General features: G+C 45.4%; 1 protein-coding gene across 3 annotated transcripts in view; it reads right to left on the bottom strand.

Annotated features, from left to right (window-relative positions):
* The window catches only part of LOC147633688 (choline/ethanolaminephosphotransferase 1-like), an 82,664-nt gene that overhangs the window by 40,602 nt on the left and 26,798 nt on the right, over positions 1 to 15,264 (bottom strand). For all 3 annotated transcript variants that reach the window (XR_015266897.1, XM_086804686.1, XM_086804687.1), the window contains 4 exons: positions 7,331 to 7,408; positions 6,929 to 7,004; positions 6,814 to 6,836; positions 6,609 to 6,709 (listed from right to left, as the gene is read on the bottom strand). Coding sequence is in view for 2 of the 3 variants with exons in the window: in XM_086804686.1 (XP_086660812.1) it covers positions 6,609 to 6,709; positions 6,814 to 6,836; positions 6,929 to 7,004; positions 7,331 to 7,408 (278 nt within the window). In the remaining variant the exon portion in view is untranslated. The remainder of the gene's footprint in view (positions 1 to 6,608; positions 6,710 to 6,813; positions 6,837 to 6,928; positions 7,005 to 7,330; positions 7,409 to 15,264) is intronic.

Below are 15,264 nucleotides of genomic sequence, written 5' to 3' on the forward strand. Positions count from 1 at the left end.
TAGAGGCATACCTCCAGGGGACAGGATATGTCAGATTTGTTGGATAGAGCCAGAGACAGAGGAGCACGACATCTGACGCTGCACAGCATATTATGAGATTCGAGGGCGCTACCATTGCCTTTTCAGAGAGGGATTTGACCACTGTCTAGAGTCATGGACTATTGTGATCAGCGATGCTTGGGTTTTTATCTCCTAGAGATCCGCAGGCTCAGAGAGTCCATTATGAGGAGCAGACGCCCGATTGGCAGGGAGTCCACACAGAGACAGATTACTGACTTCTTTAGAGGGACTACCCGGGAGGACACACAGCTGACAGCCCAACAGTGGGCACCCCGTGGGACTCTAGTTGAGAGAGCTATCCAGTTGGGCAAATCCAGACGCCCGAGGGTTCGCCGATCCTTACATCAAAGACGGTGCCTACACCGGAGGATTCAGAGCATCATTGCGAGGCATTGGGCTTGTCCAACCAGGCATCTCACTATGGCAGATATCCAGGCCATCCGGCAGAGACCCATGCTAGAGCTCCTAGGATGATTACCACTCCAGCCATATACTGTTGTACTCACTGTCACTTTTGTACTCCCCCATATTCATGTATTCATGTATCCATGTACTCATGTACCCCATTTTGACTAGTAGCATTAGCTTCCCACTCTCCCTAGTTGCTGCTTCCGGATGCTCCCTACTGATGTATTGCAGGGCTAGATACTTACCTTCAGTCCTTTCTTTTCTTTTCCAGATAGTGTATCAAATGTCATATGGTTGTAACTTTCGTCTCATAGGTCACTTTGGCCTTTTAAAGACGTTAATATAACATTTCATCTCTCTCTCTCTCTCTCTCTCTCTCTCTCTCTCTCTCTCTCTCTCTCTCTCTCTCTCTCTCTATATATATATATATATATATATATATATATATATGGGAGAGCCATACTCCGATCTGTCGAACCTCAAATCATTTACCTTTTTTAATTATTTATGACATTGATATCTACAACTGGTGGTTTACATCGGATATTGCACTCCCGGCATAGGAGGTCTTTACACTTTTCCATCACCGTACATGCGGTACACTCACCTCTAGTGGCACAAGAGGGACCTGACATTCCACCCAAAGGCCCCAAGGGCCATGGTATCCCCTTTCTCCAATACTCCGCCCTTTTGGATTGGCACGTTCTCTTGCAAGAGTAGATGGTACCCGGCGGCAGCTGGCCACTGGCAAACCCAAGGATTATTCTCCCATTTCCACACAAATTATTGGCATAGGCTTTGGGATAGCTTCTATCCATGGAAGGCTATTCTTTTCCTTTCGTTGTTGGCACATCGCAGCACTTACCTAACCATAGTGGGCGACCATCATTATGCAACCGATGAACCACCCCAAATGGGATTTAGCGATGACCCACCCCAAATGGGATTTAGCGATGTTGCCTTTGGGATGTTGTCACTATTTAGGCAATCTCTACACTTTCGTACCTATTGATGGGTTCCATAGCATGGACAAAACACCTCAAGGCATAGTTTTTTCAAACGTCAATCAAACGTCAAACGCGAACGAGTATGAAAGTATGATACGAGTTTGATTCAAACCCTTGACCTGAATCAAACGCAACCCTAATTTTTTAGCATTTTTTAAACAAATCCATATTTACTTGAACATTAAAACATCATAACATGAAGCACCTCAAAACTAGCAATTGAATTGAAGCAAATGAAAATTGAAAATTGAAATGCGCATTGTGCACTGCGCAAAGTTCAAACTGCAGTGTAGACTCTAGAGTGACTAGTGTAGAGTCTAGACTCTAGAGAACAAAAGCCAGCTGATACAAAATGATAAAGCCAGGGGAAAAAACCCCTCCTAAAGAAGGTAAAAAGTGCCCTGGCAACTACAGAACTAAACAACAAGGAAGGAAGGGGAGATGGTCATGACTCATACAAACTAGACTCTACGCGAGTCTTCACCTAAATGAATCATGATAGATCATTCTCTGAAATAGAGTCATCCTCCCCTTCTTCCTCCTCCTCCTCATCATCATCATCATCATCGTCATCATCATCATCATCATCATCATCATCATCATCATGCTCACCAAGGGAACTGGTGCCAACGATATCACTTCTGCTTGCCCCCGTATGCGATAATGAGGCTACAACATCCTCTTGCTCCTCTTCTTGTGTCTCTTGCAATGCAAGAAATCTATCATCATCATTCTCCTTGTTAATCATTTCCAATGTGACCTCCATCTTTTCGTAGCCTCCTTGCTTGATCTTGTTGATAAGGCGAAGGTTGGTGTGAATGTATACAAGATGCTCTGTTCTTTTTGGAAGCAACTTGTTCCTTCTCTTTGTTTGGATAAGAGAGAATGTGCTCCAATTTCTCTCACATGGGGAGGCACAAGTCCCTTTGGGTGTCTGGGCCCCAAATGTTTCCCACCATTTGACAGCTTGATGCATTCTTTTCTCATCTCTAGCCACAGCACGAGCAAATGCACCTGCTTCGGACTTATAAGTGTCAAGTTCATCACATAGAACACCTTGCATATCCACATCATATTTTGTATATCTCTCCATGACAGTCATCCAACCTTCATGCACCTCTCTGTCACCACCAGGATTCTTAGCTCTCCAAATAGGATGCAAAACATAGGCTGCAGCATGTAAAGGTGAATGCATCATATCCCACCTATCCACACTAAGATTCTTAATGTCTTGCAGTTTATTTGCATCCACTCCTCCTACAACCTGCAGCTTCTCAACCATGCGATCTGTCATCTCATACATGAGACCCATGGTGGCGCCTTCTCTATCTGCAAGACGAAGGATCTTTAAAATAGGTGCACAAATTTTCACAATCACTTTAGCCTCCTGCCAAAAGCTTGCACCCAATATAATGTTAGCCACATCCAAGCCTTTCACGGTACGTGAGACCTTTTTCCTTGTCCAAGCTTCACTAACAACCATACGACGCAACCCATTGTAGCATCTGTCATCCAATAAATTCACCAGCATTATAAAAGAGTAAGCAAAGCGCGTCATCGATGGCTTCAATAATTCCTTTTTACTAAATTGACGATACAAAGCCAAGATTGTGTGCTTCCGTGTAACAAATGTCACAATTAGATTTGCTTGAGCCAAAATAGGAGCAATCCATTGAAGCTTGCCAATATCTTCCAACAATAGATCCAAACAATGACAAGTGCATCTAGTGAAGAAGATGTTAGGCCACTCTTGCTCGATCAAATCACCAGCCCGCAAACAATTTGAGGCATTATCCATACACACCTGCACTACATAATCGGGGCCAATATCAAGGATTACATCTTTCAAGATGCCAAAAATATACTCGCCAGATTTGAACTCCCCACTTGTATCAACTGCTTTTATGAAAACAGACCCATATATGGATGTAGCCATTACATTGATAATTGGCCTGCGCCTTGCATCTGACCATCCATCACAAACAATGCTGCATCCATATCTCTTCCACTTTTCTCTAATGTCTAGCAAGTCACGATCAACGCATTTGACTTCATCCACAAGCTCTTTTGTACGCAAGCTGTTATATGAGGGAGGCTTATAGCTTGGCCCAACTTGCCCAATTGCCTTCACCATGTCAAGAAAATATGGGCTTCTAACTTTCCAAAAAGGAACATCTTCCGCATAGAAGAAGCGACGAAGAGCAATGTTTGCCTCTTTTCGTGCTTGTACATCCCAAGCTTTAGCTAGAGCACCCAGTGTCTTTGACACCTTCTTTCTGCTCACGTGCTGTTGAGAGCTAGAAGGCCCAATACCACTTGCAACATTTGATGCATGTACATCGACACTACCATGAGAAGCCTCTCCCAAATCAGATACGCATGCATCAATGTTTGCCATGGAGTCTTGCACTCCACCCACATGCAATCTGCGACATACATCTTTTACATTTTGGGGTGCAGCATTACATTTTCCCACACCATGACCTGATAAACCAAGAATATGTGCCCTTATTCGCGATGGACCACCATCCCAAGTGTGCCCACAATATTTGCATCTACATGTAGTCTGGCCTTTTTCAGTTGTTTTCAAAATGGACACATGCTCCCATTCAGCTTTGCGCTTTCGTCCCATTTGCACAAGTTAAAACCCTGTTACCAACTTACCTGTATATTCGTCCCGAGTCCCGACTCCCACCTGCTGAGTCCCACCAGTGGAAGGTGCTTGCTGCTGCTTGCTGGCGAGTGGCAGTGCTGGGCCTTCAAATTTCAGTAGAGAAAGACTGCTGCTCGAGAATCGATGGGCTGTGTGCACTGTGTGCAGGGCTGACTCAGCCTGCTGTGCCTGCACAGTCACGCAAGAGAGAGAGATGGGCTGTGTGCACTGTGCAGGGCTGCCTCAGCCTGCTGTGCCTGCACAATCACGCAAGAGAGAGAGATGGGCTGCCCGGCTGTGTGCACTGTGCAGGGCTGCCTCAACCTGCTGTGCCTGCACAGTCGAGCAAGAGAGAGACTCGAGAGAGTCTAGACTCAAGACACGATGGGCGGGCAGATTCGTCACTCGAGAGAGAGTGGGCGCAACTTGCAAGAGAGATATGCTCGACTCCCTTGACACGATGGGCGGGGCGAAATAGAGAGAGACGGTGGGCGGGGGCGCAAGAGATGCGATGGGCGACGAAGCGTTAAAAAAAACCCCCAAAAAAGTCCACGTTTGAAATTTTTTTCAAACGTTTTTTTTTTCAAACGTTTGTAAACGTTTGCTTCGCGTATCAAACGCGTTTGAATGCAACTATGCCTCAAGGTAAGGGACTTACACCTACGCCCACGGTCATGTGGAGTGGCACCTTATGGTAAGGGACTAAAGTCTATGCAAAGGGCCAGCAGGCTAGATCTGAGAGCCTTAGGATTTTAGTCCATTCCCATATCTAAACTATGGTATTCCAGTTGTCCTGGGGACATAATGTCTATGCCTACTACAAGGTAAACAAAAGGGAGATTGTCCAACACATTCTTATGCATGGCATACTTGCATGCCTAGAACTATTTTCTCGTTAAGCGTTTTACTGCCAACAAAATATGTGTGTCTAGTTTACGGGCTTTGTTTAAGCGTGCTAAATTTATAGCTCACTTTACTGTTTTGCAAGTCCACACATCAATAAAGTATGGCCGGGCAACTTAAAGGTGAGTTTGGGCATCCACACTTCATTAAAGCATAGACGGAAGGGTTATAAGTAAGTTTGGGCACTTAGTGGATGGCAGCCCGCCATGCTCACCTTACTTGAGTCTATCCTCCGACCAATGATGCTTCCCATATACATAAGTTAAACTCGGATTCCTTTGCAACAACAGCTTATTCTATTTGAGAATATCCAAGACAGCTCAGCCCTTGCATCTGATAAATAGTAGACTAGGGCGGCTATTGAGATTCTAGTCGAATCTCCTGCTCTTGATCTTGAGATTTCTGATTTTCTTGAGGATCCATGGCGATCAGCCCTAGAATTGACTCCAAATCAACATGCACCCAGCAAATATGTTTCAGATTCACACAGGGATCCACACAGAAAACTGAAGCAAAGGCAAGTTTTGGCCATGAGAGATGGGCTTTTTGTAGCCAAACAATGGCAGCTAGCTCCCGGAGTTTGAAAGCATGCCCAGGGTGACTATAGGGAGTAGAAAAGGGCACCTCTCAGCTTTTTGACTAGTTAGTGCTACACACACAAACTTGATCAACCAAAAGCTCTAAAAGCCGCGTGTTAGGCCCAAAAAAGCATGCACACCCAAAAACACCCTAGTTGCCTAAAAAATGCAACTTTCCACAAAAAGATGGGAACACGATGCATATTTATCAGATGCACTTCCTCTACTGGCAAGAAAAGCATCTTTGCCCTCTCTTACACCCACAATTACCTGATATCTATACACACGCCCATGACTGTGCTACCCACCTGTACAGCCAGCCCCATATGGCCACCTCTGTAGAGTCATCTGTGTACAGCCAGCTTCTATATAACCAGCATGCTGCCCTGTACAACCAGTTCTGTAAAGTGATATCTGAACAGCCCAGTGTACTGCCAGGTGTACTGCTGCTGTACAGCCACATGTACGACCACCTGTACGGCCCTTCCATGGTGCTGTACAGCAGCATCCAGCCCTCTTACCACGCTTTCTTATGTACCCTGCTACACTAGGCTGCAAAGTCAGCTTGAAGCAGATAAGCACACCACAAGCAGGACCATAAATAGCCCTATGCCTCTAATTACCACTAGACCTCCCCATAAATGCCTAATCACTGAATCCAGGTTAACCTAACCTATGAGTTAGACCTGTAACCCACCTAGGGTTTGGGATGTACAAACTTCCCTCCTGCAAGCTTGAGAAAAAGGTCTCTCCTTTTGTAGCCAGAATTGTAGCAGAAGCACCAAAGTCTGCAGGTGAATTCGGTTGTCAATCAACCAATTTTACAGTATCATATTCCAGTCAAACCAGGATATGAAACAAGCCTGTGTAAGTAGCCTTAAGTCCCTTTGTTACTTATACGAATCAGCTTTGAAGATAAATATACGAAGCAAACAAAACAGAAGGACATACTATTTTTATCAATGAGCCAAAGTAAACTCAAAATTCATGATTACATACTGTTCCCAAGTTGCCCCATAAAAGGGGATGGTTGCTATCACCCAGAACCATAGTGTGTGCTTTCCACTCATGACTGAATTCCCAAAAGCCATTGTCTCAAACTGCACAAAGTCCAAGATCCAAAAAGTTCACTGTTCAGGCAGTTGAGATGCTATGCTTTATGCTTATAAGCCATGAATGTTCAGCACAAAAGAATACAACTTACTGCACATGAAAGAGCATCACAACCTGCACAGAAACAGTCAATGAAATGTGTCACCAAAAACACCCACTAAAAGCTAGCAAGCATTGCTAAACCAAAGCATGAAGAACATAATTACCGTGATCAAAAAGCTCTCCCAAAGGACTAGAAGAACTCGTTCGCCTGGCTTGCTTGCCATCAACAGCATCAAATGTCTGGGAAACAACTCAAGGTGACACACATGAGCCTACAGAAAATGAACCTCCAGTATTGTGTCTTGAACTTGCAATAGACAATCCCAAAATTTGATCCCTTCAGTAAGGCTTGACAAAGATTTTTACTGCTCCAAAGGTTATCTCATCCATAACATTACAACTTCATGTGGCAAATCATTTTCCTCTTGCCCTTACAACTTCATGTGGCAGATCATTTTCTTCTTGCTACCCTACACAATGCTGATATGTGGGATTTTACAGTAAAAGCTTCTACTGCTGTTGGTAGATGGATTCAGCAACACACTTGAGAAAATCCTCAGCCAAACCTGATATAGGAACAGTAGGAGACCGTGCAAAAAGTGGACCCACTTTGGAGACGGAGAAGCAAACCCTGGAGAGTAGATCTGCACAAAGGTGACAAAAGTATCACGATGATTCAGTTTTGCTGGCACGCTGTAAATTGAATATTTTAACCTTCTTCATTGCAATTGCCTAGTTCAAAATCTTCTCAAAAAGCTAATAGCTGAGGTGCATCTGAAATCTCCATGAAAAAAATGTAACAGTCAAAACTTAAGCCTGATAATCATAACATAGGAGTAAAAGGCCTTAGATTGTCAAGTACAGCAGTTGCAAGTTCAAAAAAGATTGCCCTGCAAACATTAAAAATTTTCACAAATGAAACTCAATCACCAATAACTCTATGCAAATATCTTGAGTACACAGATCTGCTAAACCTACCTTTTTTTGGAAAGCATTTTGCCTGTTCAATGTCAGGACAGTAGCATTTTTGTCTTCCCTTCAAGGTCACTTTCTTGTCCTATGAGCCCAAGTCAATGACGATCGTACGGCCTCAAGATGATCTCAAAGATCATGAAGTGCCGAAGCTTTGTAACCATGATAACACCCACTTAGGTAACAAGGGAAGAGAGAGCCCTTACATTGAGAATTCCATTTTTGGAAAAGACTTGTAGCCTTCTCTGATTGAAGCGTAGCCATCTCTGGCAAGGGTACTATGCCTTGTCAATGACCGCCACCTCAAATACTCTACTCTACGATTACTTCAGAGTTTCAAAATGCAAGATGAGATGCTCACTAATCAACAAGAGTATATCCATAAGCTCTAAGTTCATCCATGCTTCAAATGGATGAACTTCAGAGTTTCAAAATGCAAGATGAGATGCTCACTAATCAACTAAAGTATATCCATAAGCTCTAAGTTCATCCATGCTTCAAATGGCAAGGGTACTATGCCTTGTCAATGACCGCCACCTCAAATACTCTACTCTACGATTACTTCAGAGTTTCAAAATGCAAGATGAGATGCTCACTAATCAACAAGAGTATATCCATAAGCTCTAAGTTTCATGCTTCAAATGGAGCTTAAGAGGAAGGGTCTATAGTTTGCTCTACTAGTTGTCCAGGAAGAAAAGCACAACCCAAAATTACCTAACAGGAGGGTCATTATTCTGTTTCATAATAATAAAAGAACTTTGTAGTAAGGGCTCTTTTAGCTTTCGACTCTTAACTAGTGAGTCCTATGTTGTTTTATTTGTGTGAAAATATACCCAAATCTGTGTTTATCCAGCCCAAAAAGGGATTTATTATGTTTTTTCTGTGTCTTGCTACGGGCCGACAGTCCCCCCTGGTGGGCCGACCAGTAGCCGAACACCATTTATGTACAAAGCCTCACAATTCAGCCATAACACAACAGATATTCAATCGACTCTGCTGCCGGAGCTACCTCTGCAACATCAGCAGCATTGTTCATCATCACCACATCATATTCGACATCATACTTCAGACCCCCTGTTGCTGCTGCCAGCCTACTTCTGCAGCAGCCCAGGTCTTCACCATATCAGCGTTTTTTGCTGCAGCACATCTTGGGACAGCAGCCCACTCTCTGCTCCATCACTTCTGCGTTTTTTCTCCAGCAGTTCACCTCAGGACAGCAGCCCAAATCTCTGATTCATCATCATCACATCGTTGGGACAGCAGCCCTCTCTGCTCATCAGCACACATTGTCGGGACAGCAGCCCTCTCTGCTCATCATCATCATTCAACATCGGGACGGCAGTCCTCTCTGCTCGTTCGACACTGACCACCTCACGGAGTGCCTTTGCCTCACATCAAGCGAGCCTTCGTCACTGACCATGCTTCAGCTCCGACCTCATCTTTGCTTCTTCACCAGTCTTTTACTCAAAGTCACCTCACATTAGAGGGCCTCTTGTACAGGATTTCATCCACCATTATACATACACTCATTGAGTCTCATTCATCCATTTCATGCTGTGTTGATTTTCTCTTATCTCTCACACATCTGGTCCTTTCGTCCTTTTGCCCTCACATGGTATCAGAGCTATCGCGAGCAGAGGGATTGAAGATCTCGAGAGCACACAACATGGATCGTCTACCCATGATTCCCGAGGATCAGCCTTTGTGACCAGATGTTGATTCTCCTTACTCGGATCTGGACCACACGGAGGACAAGATTTCTTTCTCATTGGAGAGCCCTGGTCGAGGTCTTTCATTGGGAGATGACCAGCCTATCTACACCTACTAACCCTCTACACCTCTGGCATCTCGACCCTCCTCTCCAAGCTTATCAAACTTCGCTTCCAGAGGGGGATACATGCCTACTGCCAATGTGCCACTACTTGACCCCAATATCCAGCCTCATCTGGAGAGCCCTGCTGCGTAGTCTAACCTACAGCTTGGACTTCTCTTTCTCTCAGGGAGGACAACTATCATCATGGTCATCTGGAGATCCACTATCATCAACTCAACTGGAGACCGCGTCAGGTTCGTATGTACCTTTGAGTGCTTATGTGCCTAACACTTCCTATGTGTCTTCTTTTGCAGCACAAGTTTAGCATATGGCACCATCAACTACCCTTGATCCTAAAGTAATGTGAACCCAAATAGAGGAGGGTCTAGGAGCATAGTAAGCTCCCAGATTATTGGTGTTCAAGGATATAAACATTGTTTTCTCTTCTAGTTCACATTCTATTCCTGCTCTTAATGTGTTTTGGATTACTGTACAACCACAAGCACAAAACCCTCCCACCACCCAACCCATGTTTCTTCCTGCTGGTATTGGCATGCAACCATTACCAGCTGCACCACCACAGGGATCTGTGTATGGGTTTTACCCGACACAAGGATCTCTCGGCACTATGCCTCCTGGCATTGTGTCACCACCCAGCATTCCGGGGTATCAAGTAGTTTATCAACCCATCTCAGGCACTACCTCAGTTCCACCTTATGTGTCCACTCAAGGATTTGCGCCTCAGCCAAGTATTCCACCTACGCCGAGTGCCCAGCCTTATATCCCATCTTATGGAGTACCCTTGCCCTGCAGGTCCTACACCTATGCCGGGTATTAGTGGATATTCTAGAGTTCCACCTAACCCTCTACACTCCGGATATGGGTTCCAGCCATCATGGACCCCCCCACCTCCTTCCTTTCACGTCTCTATGTCCACAATTGCTTTCACATATAAGACTCGTTTCGATGGGTCTAATTACACCACCTAGGCTAACCTTATGGAACAAGTTATCACTTCCCAAGGTTCTTGGAACCTAGTGAAGAGATTTGAACCGAAACCCCACCCCTCACTAGCATCTCCTGAGGCCATCCGTTTTTGGGAAGCTAGGAGTGCCACTGCCATAGTGGAGCTCATGCAAGGTCTTCTGCCGGATTTTCATTCACAACTCTAGCAGTTCCCCTATGACTCTGACAGATGGGCACACCTTGCAGAGAGAGATGCAGCACATGATCGCACGCGTTGCATTGATCTCAAGCATCAAATCCAAATTTTCTCTATTAAAGAGCAGGATGACTTGACTGTCAAGGTTGGTGAGTACCGGCACCTTAACGCAGAGTATGCCACCACTGGCTCTGCCAAGTCTCAGGAAGACCAAGTCATTACATTACTGAACAAGTTGCCACCTAGTTTCTTTACTTTTGTCACACAGACCATTAGTTTAGAACCTATGCCTAACCTATATGAGTGTGAGTGCCAACTCCTCTGCTTCGCTCAGTTGCATGACCAGTTTCACCCCAAGAAGTCATCTTCTTTCTCCTTTACTCAAGCGGGAGCCCTTGTTTCCAATACCACCTGTACTCAAAAAGGGCTGCAAGGGAAGGGGAATAGGAACCCAAGTAGTCAAGGCAACACCACTGACCCCAAAAACCCTGCCTCGACACCCACTCTCTACCGCAAAATATTCCCAAAAAGAATAGACTCTGCCTCATTGCCAAATGCCCGGACATGTTGATGATGAGTGTGGCATTAAAGCCACGGAAAATAGATGTAACAACCCCAACACCAACTCAAATCGCCAAAACAACCAAGGAGCAATGCCTCCAATCAGGGTTGCATGAAACGTTTCCAGATCGGAAACGGTAAACCCCAGAGGAAATAGCAAACTCAACTTCAAGGAAATGTTGGCGGTAGGCTAACATAATGCTTGAAAAAATATGCACACCAAAGTAGATTGAGGCAAAACATGAGAGGTTTTCAATAATCAATCATTGATCATAATACAAAACAGTTACGTGGTTGATACATCTTCCTCATCAATCACTTCCTCGCTCCACTCTTCTAAAGCATCCTCCTTAATAACATCCCACTGCTGGCATGGCTCTGAGATGTAGGAAGGCTCTTTCCTAGAAATCAACCGGAGATTACTATGCACATACACTAAGTTCTCCGCCTTCTTGTGCCCTAGCCGGTTGCGGTTGATCAAGTGAATGAATCCATACGTAGACCAATTGCTCTCACATGTTGAGGCACTCAACACGTGTGACAAGAGCTTGATGGCTAGCCTCACGTTTCCAAGGTGGGACACGTGCACACCAACCAAGAAACGGGGAAACGGTGTTTCCCTGCCTCTAACCCACGTTTCCTGCAACCAAGCCCCCAATTGGCGTTCGAGAGGGGGTAATACTCCACCACCTACTCTGCAAGGTCCCCCACCAGGTTGGCAGTCGAGAGGGGGTAATACTCCAGCACCTACTCTACAAGGTTCCCCACCAGGGAACCAGCAACAAGGCACTGGTACAAATTGACTTAGATCTTCTCACTGGCGAACCACTGGTCAGGTCACTCAAGGTCCCCCCCCCCCCCCCCCCCAAAGTCAGTTTCCTTTGCCACCCCGGACGATGTCTGATTGGTCATCCCTTACACCACATCCCAGCCCCTTGGCCAATGTCACTCAGGTCCCATCTAAGGTTGACTCTGGCCACTCTTCCGAAAGGAAGAGGAAACAACGGACTAGACAAGGCAGTTAGCGTGTGGAAGCTTCTGCCCTCGTTCAAAAGTGTCGGTTACTGGTCCACCTGTGCCCATCATCGAAGCTCACCCAACTCTTCCCTGTGGTCATCCGGTCACTTGGATAGTTGACAATACAGCTACACACCATATGGCACACAATGCCAACATTTTCATCTCTCAACGTCCTGCTAAGCGTGAAGTTCGATGTGGAAACAATACCCTGATGCCCATCAAATTTGTTGGCACCGTTTTATTTGACACCAACACAGGCCCCAACCAGGCAACATTGGACAATGTCTATCTTGTTCCTAACTTAGGCCTCAATTTACTTTCTGTATCCCAGCTGACCCAACTCGATTGTGGAGTTTACTTCAACAAGCAAGTTGTCGCGGTGATAGATGAGACTACCAGTCTCGTTGTTACCCGAGGTCAACCACAAAAGGATGGCTTATACCGGATGTCTACTTTTTTATCTGAGCCATCTTCCAGGGGTTCTAAGTTTCATCCGGTTTGCGCCTATGTGACCAAAGCTCCTTCGCACACTGAACGACTATGGCACTATCGCTATGGTCACCTGCCCTATGACACACTCTATGAGTTGTCTAGAGAGCAGTTGGTTGAAGACATACCCCGCCTCAAATTCACAAAGGATGTCTGCCAGCCATGTCGAATGGGTTAGGAGCATCATTCACCGTTCCCACATCATGCTACTCATCGTGCTCAGGGTATCCTCAAGTTGATTCACTTGGACTTGAGTGGGCAATCAGCAACCCTCTCCTTGAATGGGTCTCTCTACTACATGCTGATTGTAGATGATTATTCAAGGTCATTGTGGGTGTATTTCTTGAAGCATAAATCAAATGCCTTCCAATACTTTCCACGTGGGTTTAGTTAGTCGCTAACCAAATGGGCATCTCGATTGGGTGGTGAGTTTATCTCCCATCAATTTACGGAGTTCTTGCAAGAACAGGGCATTCAACACCAACTCATTTCCACCAACTCCCCCTCACAAAATGGAGTGGTCGAGCGCAAGAACCAAACCGTGATGGATATGCCACGCTCCATGCTCTTTGCAGCACAGCTGCCTCAACGCCTTTGGTCAGAATCAGTCAACATTGTGGTGTACCTTCTGGACCGTTGCCCCACTAACAATGTCCCTCATAGGACCCCGTTTGAGGCATTTTATGGCGAAAAACCCACTGTTTCCCATCTCCATGTCTATGGGTGTCATGCATACACACACACTCCGAATGACACAAGGGATAAGCTTGAGCCAAGGAGTGAGTTGCTCATTTTTGTGGGCTACTCTTCTGAATCAAAGGCTTACAAAGTTTTTGATCCAAGATCGAACAAAGTCTTCATTCATTGAAACATTGTCTTTGATGAGCGGGATTTACTTCACCTTCCACTGTCCATACCAGCCGAACAAGAATCTCCCACTGTGCCACATGACCCCAATCAAGCAACTACTACTCCGCCACTTGAAAGCCTTCCTCCTCCCAACAGCCTCCTAAGGACCCTTTACCCCGCTGGTAACAACAGACCATGCTGGATTCAGGCATGCTTCCCCACGATATCCCTTTGGACGGTCCACCAAGCTCACTCATCGTGCCTGATTTGCCTCTGTTTTTTCCACAGACTATGTGGCACATGCTGAGCCAACATCGTGGAAAGAGGCAACCAAACAGCCAGCTTGGAAACAGGCCATGAAACAAGAACTTGAAAGCATTGACTGTCATGGCACGTGGTCCCTTGTGGATAGCCTCGTCATAAGAAGGTGATTGGCTCCAAATGGATTTTTCCCACCAAATTTAAAGCCGATGGTACCTTGGACAAGTACAAAGCCCGGCTTGTGGTGCAAGGTTTTCACCAAAAAGAAGGCAGTGACTTCGACGAGACCTTCGCACCTACAGCTCGAATGACGATAATAGGTCTCTTACTCAGTTTGGCCGCACACCACACATGGCCAGTCTATCAATTGGATGTCAAGAGTGCCTTCCTAAATGGCATTCTCGAGAAGGAAGTCTATGTTGACTAACCTCCGGATTTCCCACTCCTCGGGTATGAGGACAAAGTCTTTCGCTTGCGTAAAGCTCTTTATGGGCTTAAGCAAGCCCCCCGAGCGTGGTATCATCACATCAACACATTTTGATGCAGTCAAGCTTTTCAACCATCTCACTGTGATCCCAATATTTATATCCACACAAATCAGGGGATGCTTTGCTATCTAGTGATGTATGTCGATGATCTCATCATCTCTGGATCACATCAAGCCAAAGTGATTGATATCATGGCACAACTCAGACAAACTTTTGAGATGACTGATCTCGGCCTTCTCTCATATTTCCTTGGCATGGAGGTGGTCCAACATCTGAATGGTATTTTTGTATCACAACATTGTCTTTAACTCATTACTTCCTACTTTCCTCATGGTGCTATCCCTGTGGCTACCCCATTGGATCCAACCATCAAACTAACAAAGGAAGAGGACTCACCCCCACATGAAGAGCGAGCCTACCGCCAAGTGGTAGGGAAACTCATATGGCTCACAAACTCTAGACCTGACATTTCCTATTGCACATCCATTTTAAGTCAGTGTTTCAATGCTCCGAAGGAGCCATATTGGAGTTCAACGATGAGGGTTGTCCGCTATCTAGTGGGTACCTATATGCTTGGACTTCACTACATTCGTGGGATCACCCTGCGTGGTTACACGGACTTCGACTGGGCCGGTGATATTGATTCCCGGCGTTCTCATGGTGGTTATTTGTACTCACTGGGAACTATTCACAATAATAAAAGAACTTTGTAGTAAAGGCTCTTTTAGCTTTTGACTCTTAACTAGTGAGTCCTATGTTGTTTTATTTCCCTGGTAGGACAAGCTGATCAGTGGCCAAAGCTGTGGCCATTGAATGCTTTGACAGGGATCCATGCAGGCATGAAATTAACCTTTGGTCAAGCCATCACTTGAAGGCAGATACAGA

The sequence above is a fragment of the Cibotium barometz genome, chromosome 11, assembly GCF_041138505.1.
Source record: "Cibotium barometz isolate CiBa-2024 chromosome 11, ASM4113850v1, whole genome shotgun sequence".
In the NCBI taxonomy this organism is placed as follows: Eukaryota; Viridiplantae; Streptophyta; class Polypodiopsida; order Cyatheales; family Cibotiaceae; genus Cibotium; species Cibotium barometz.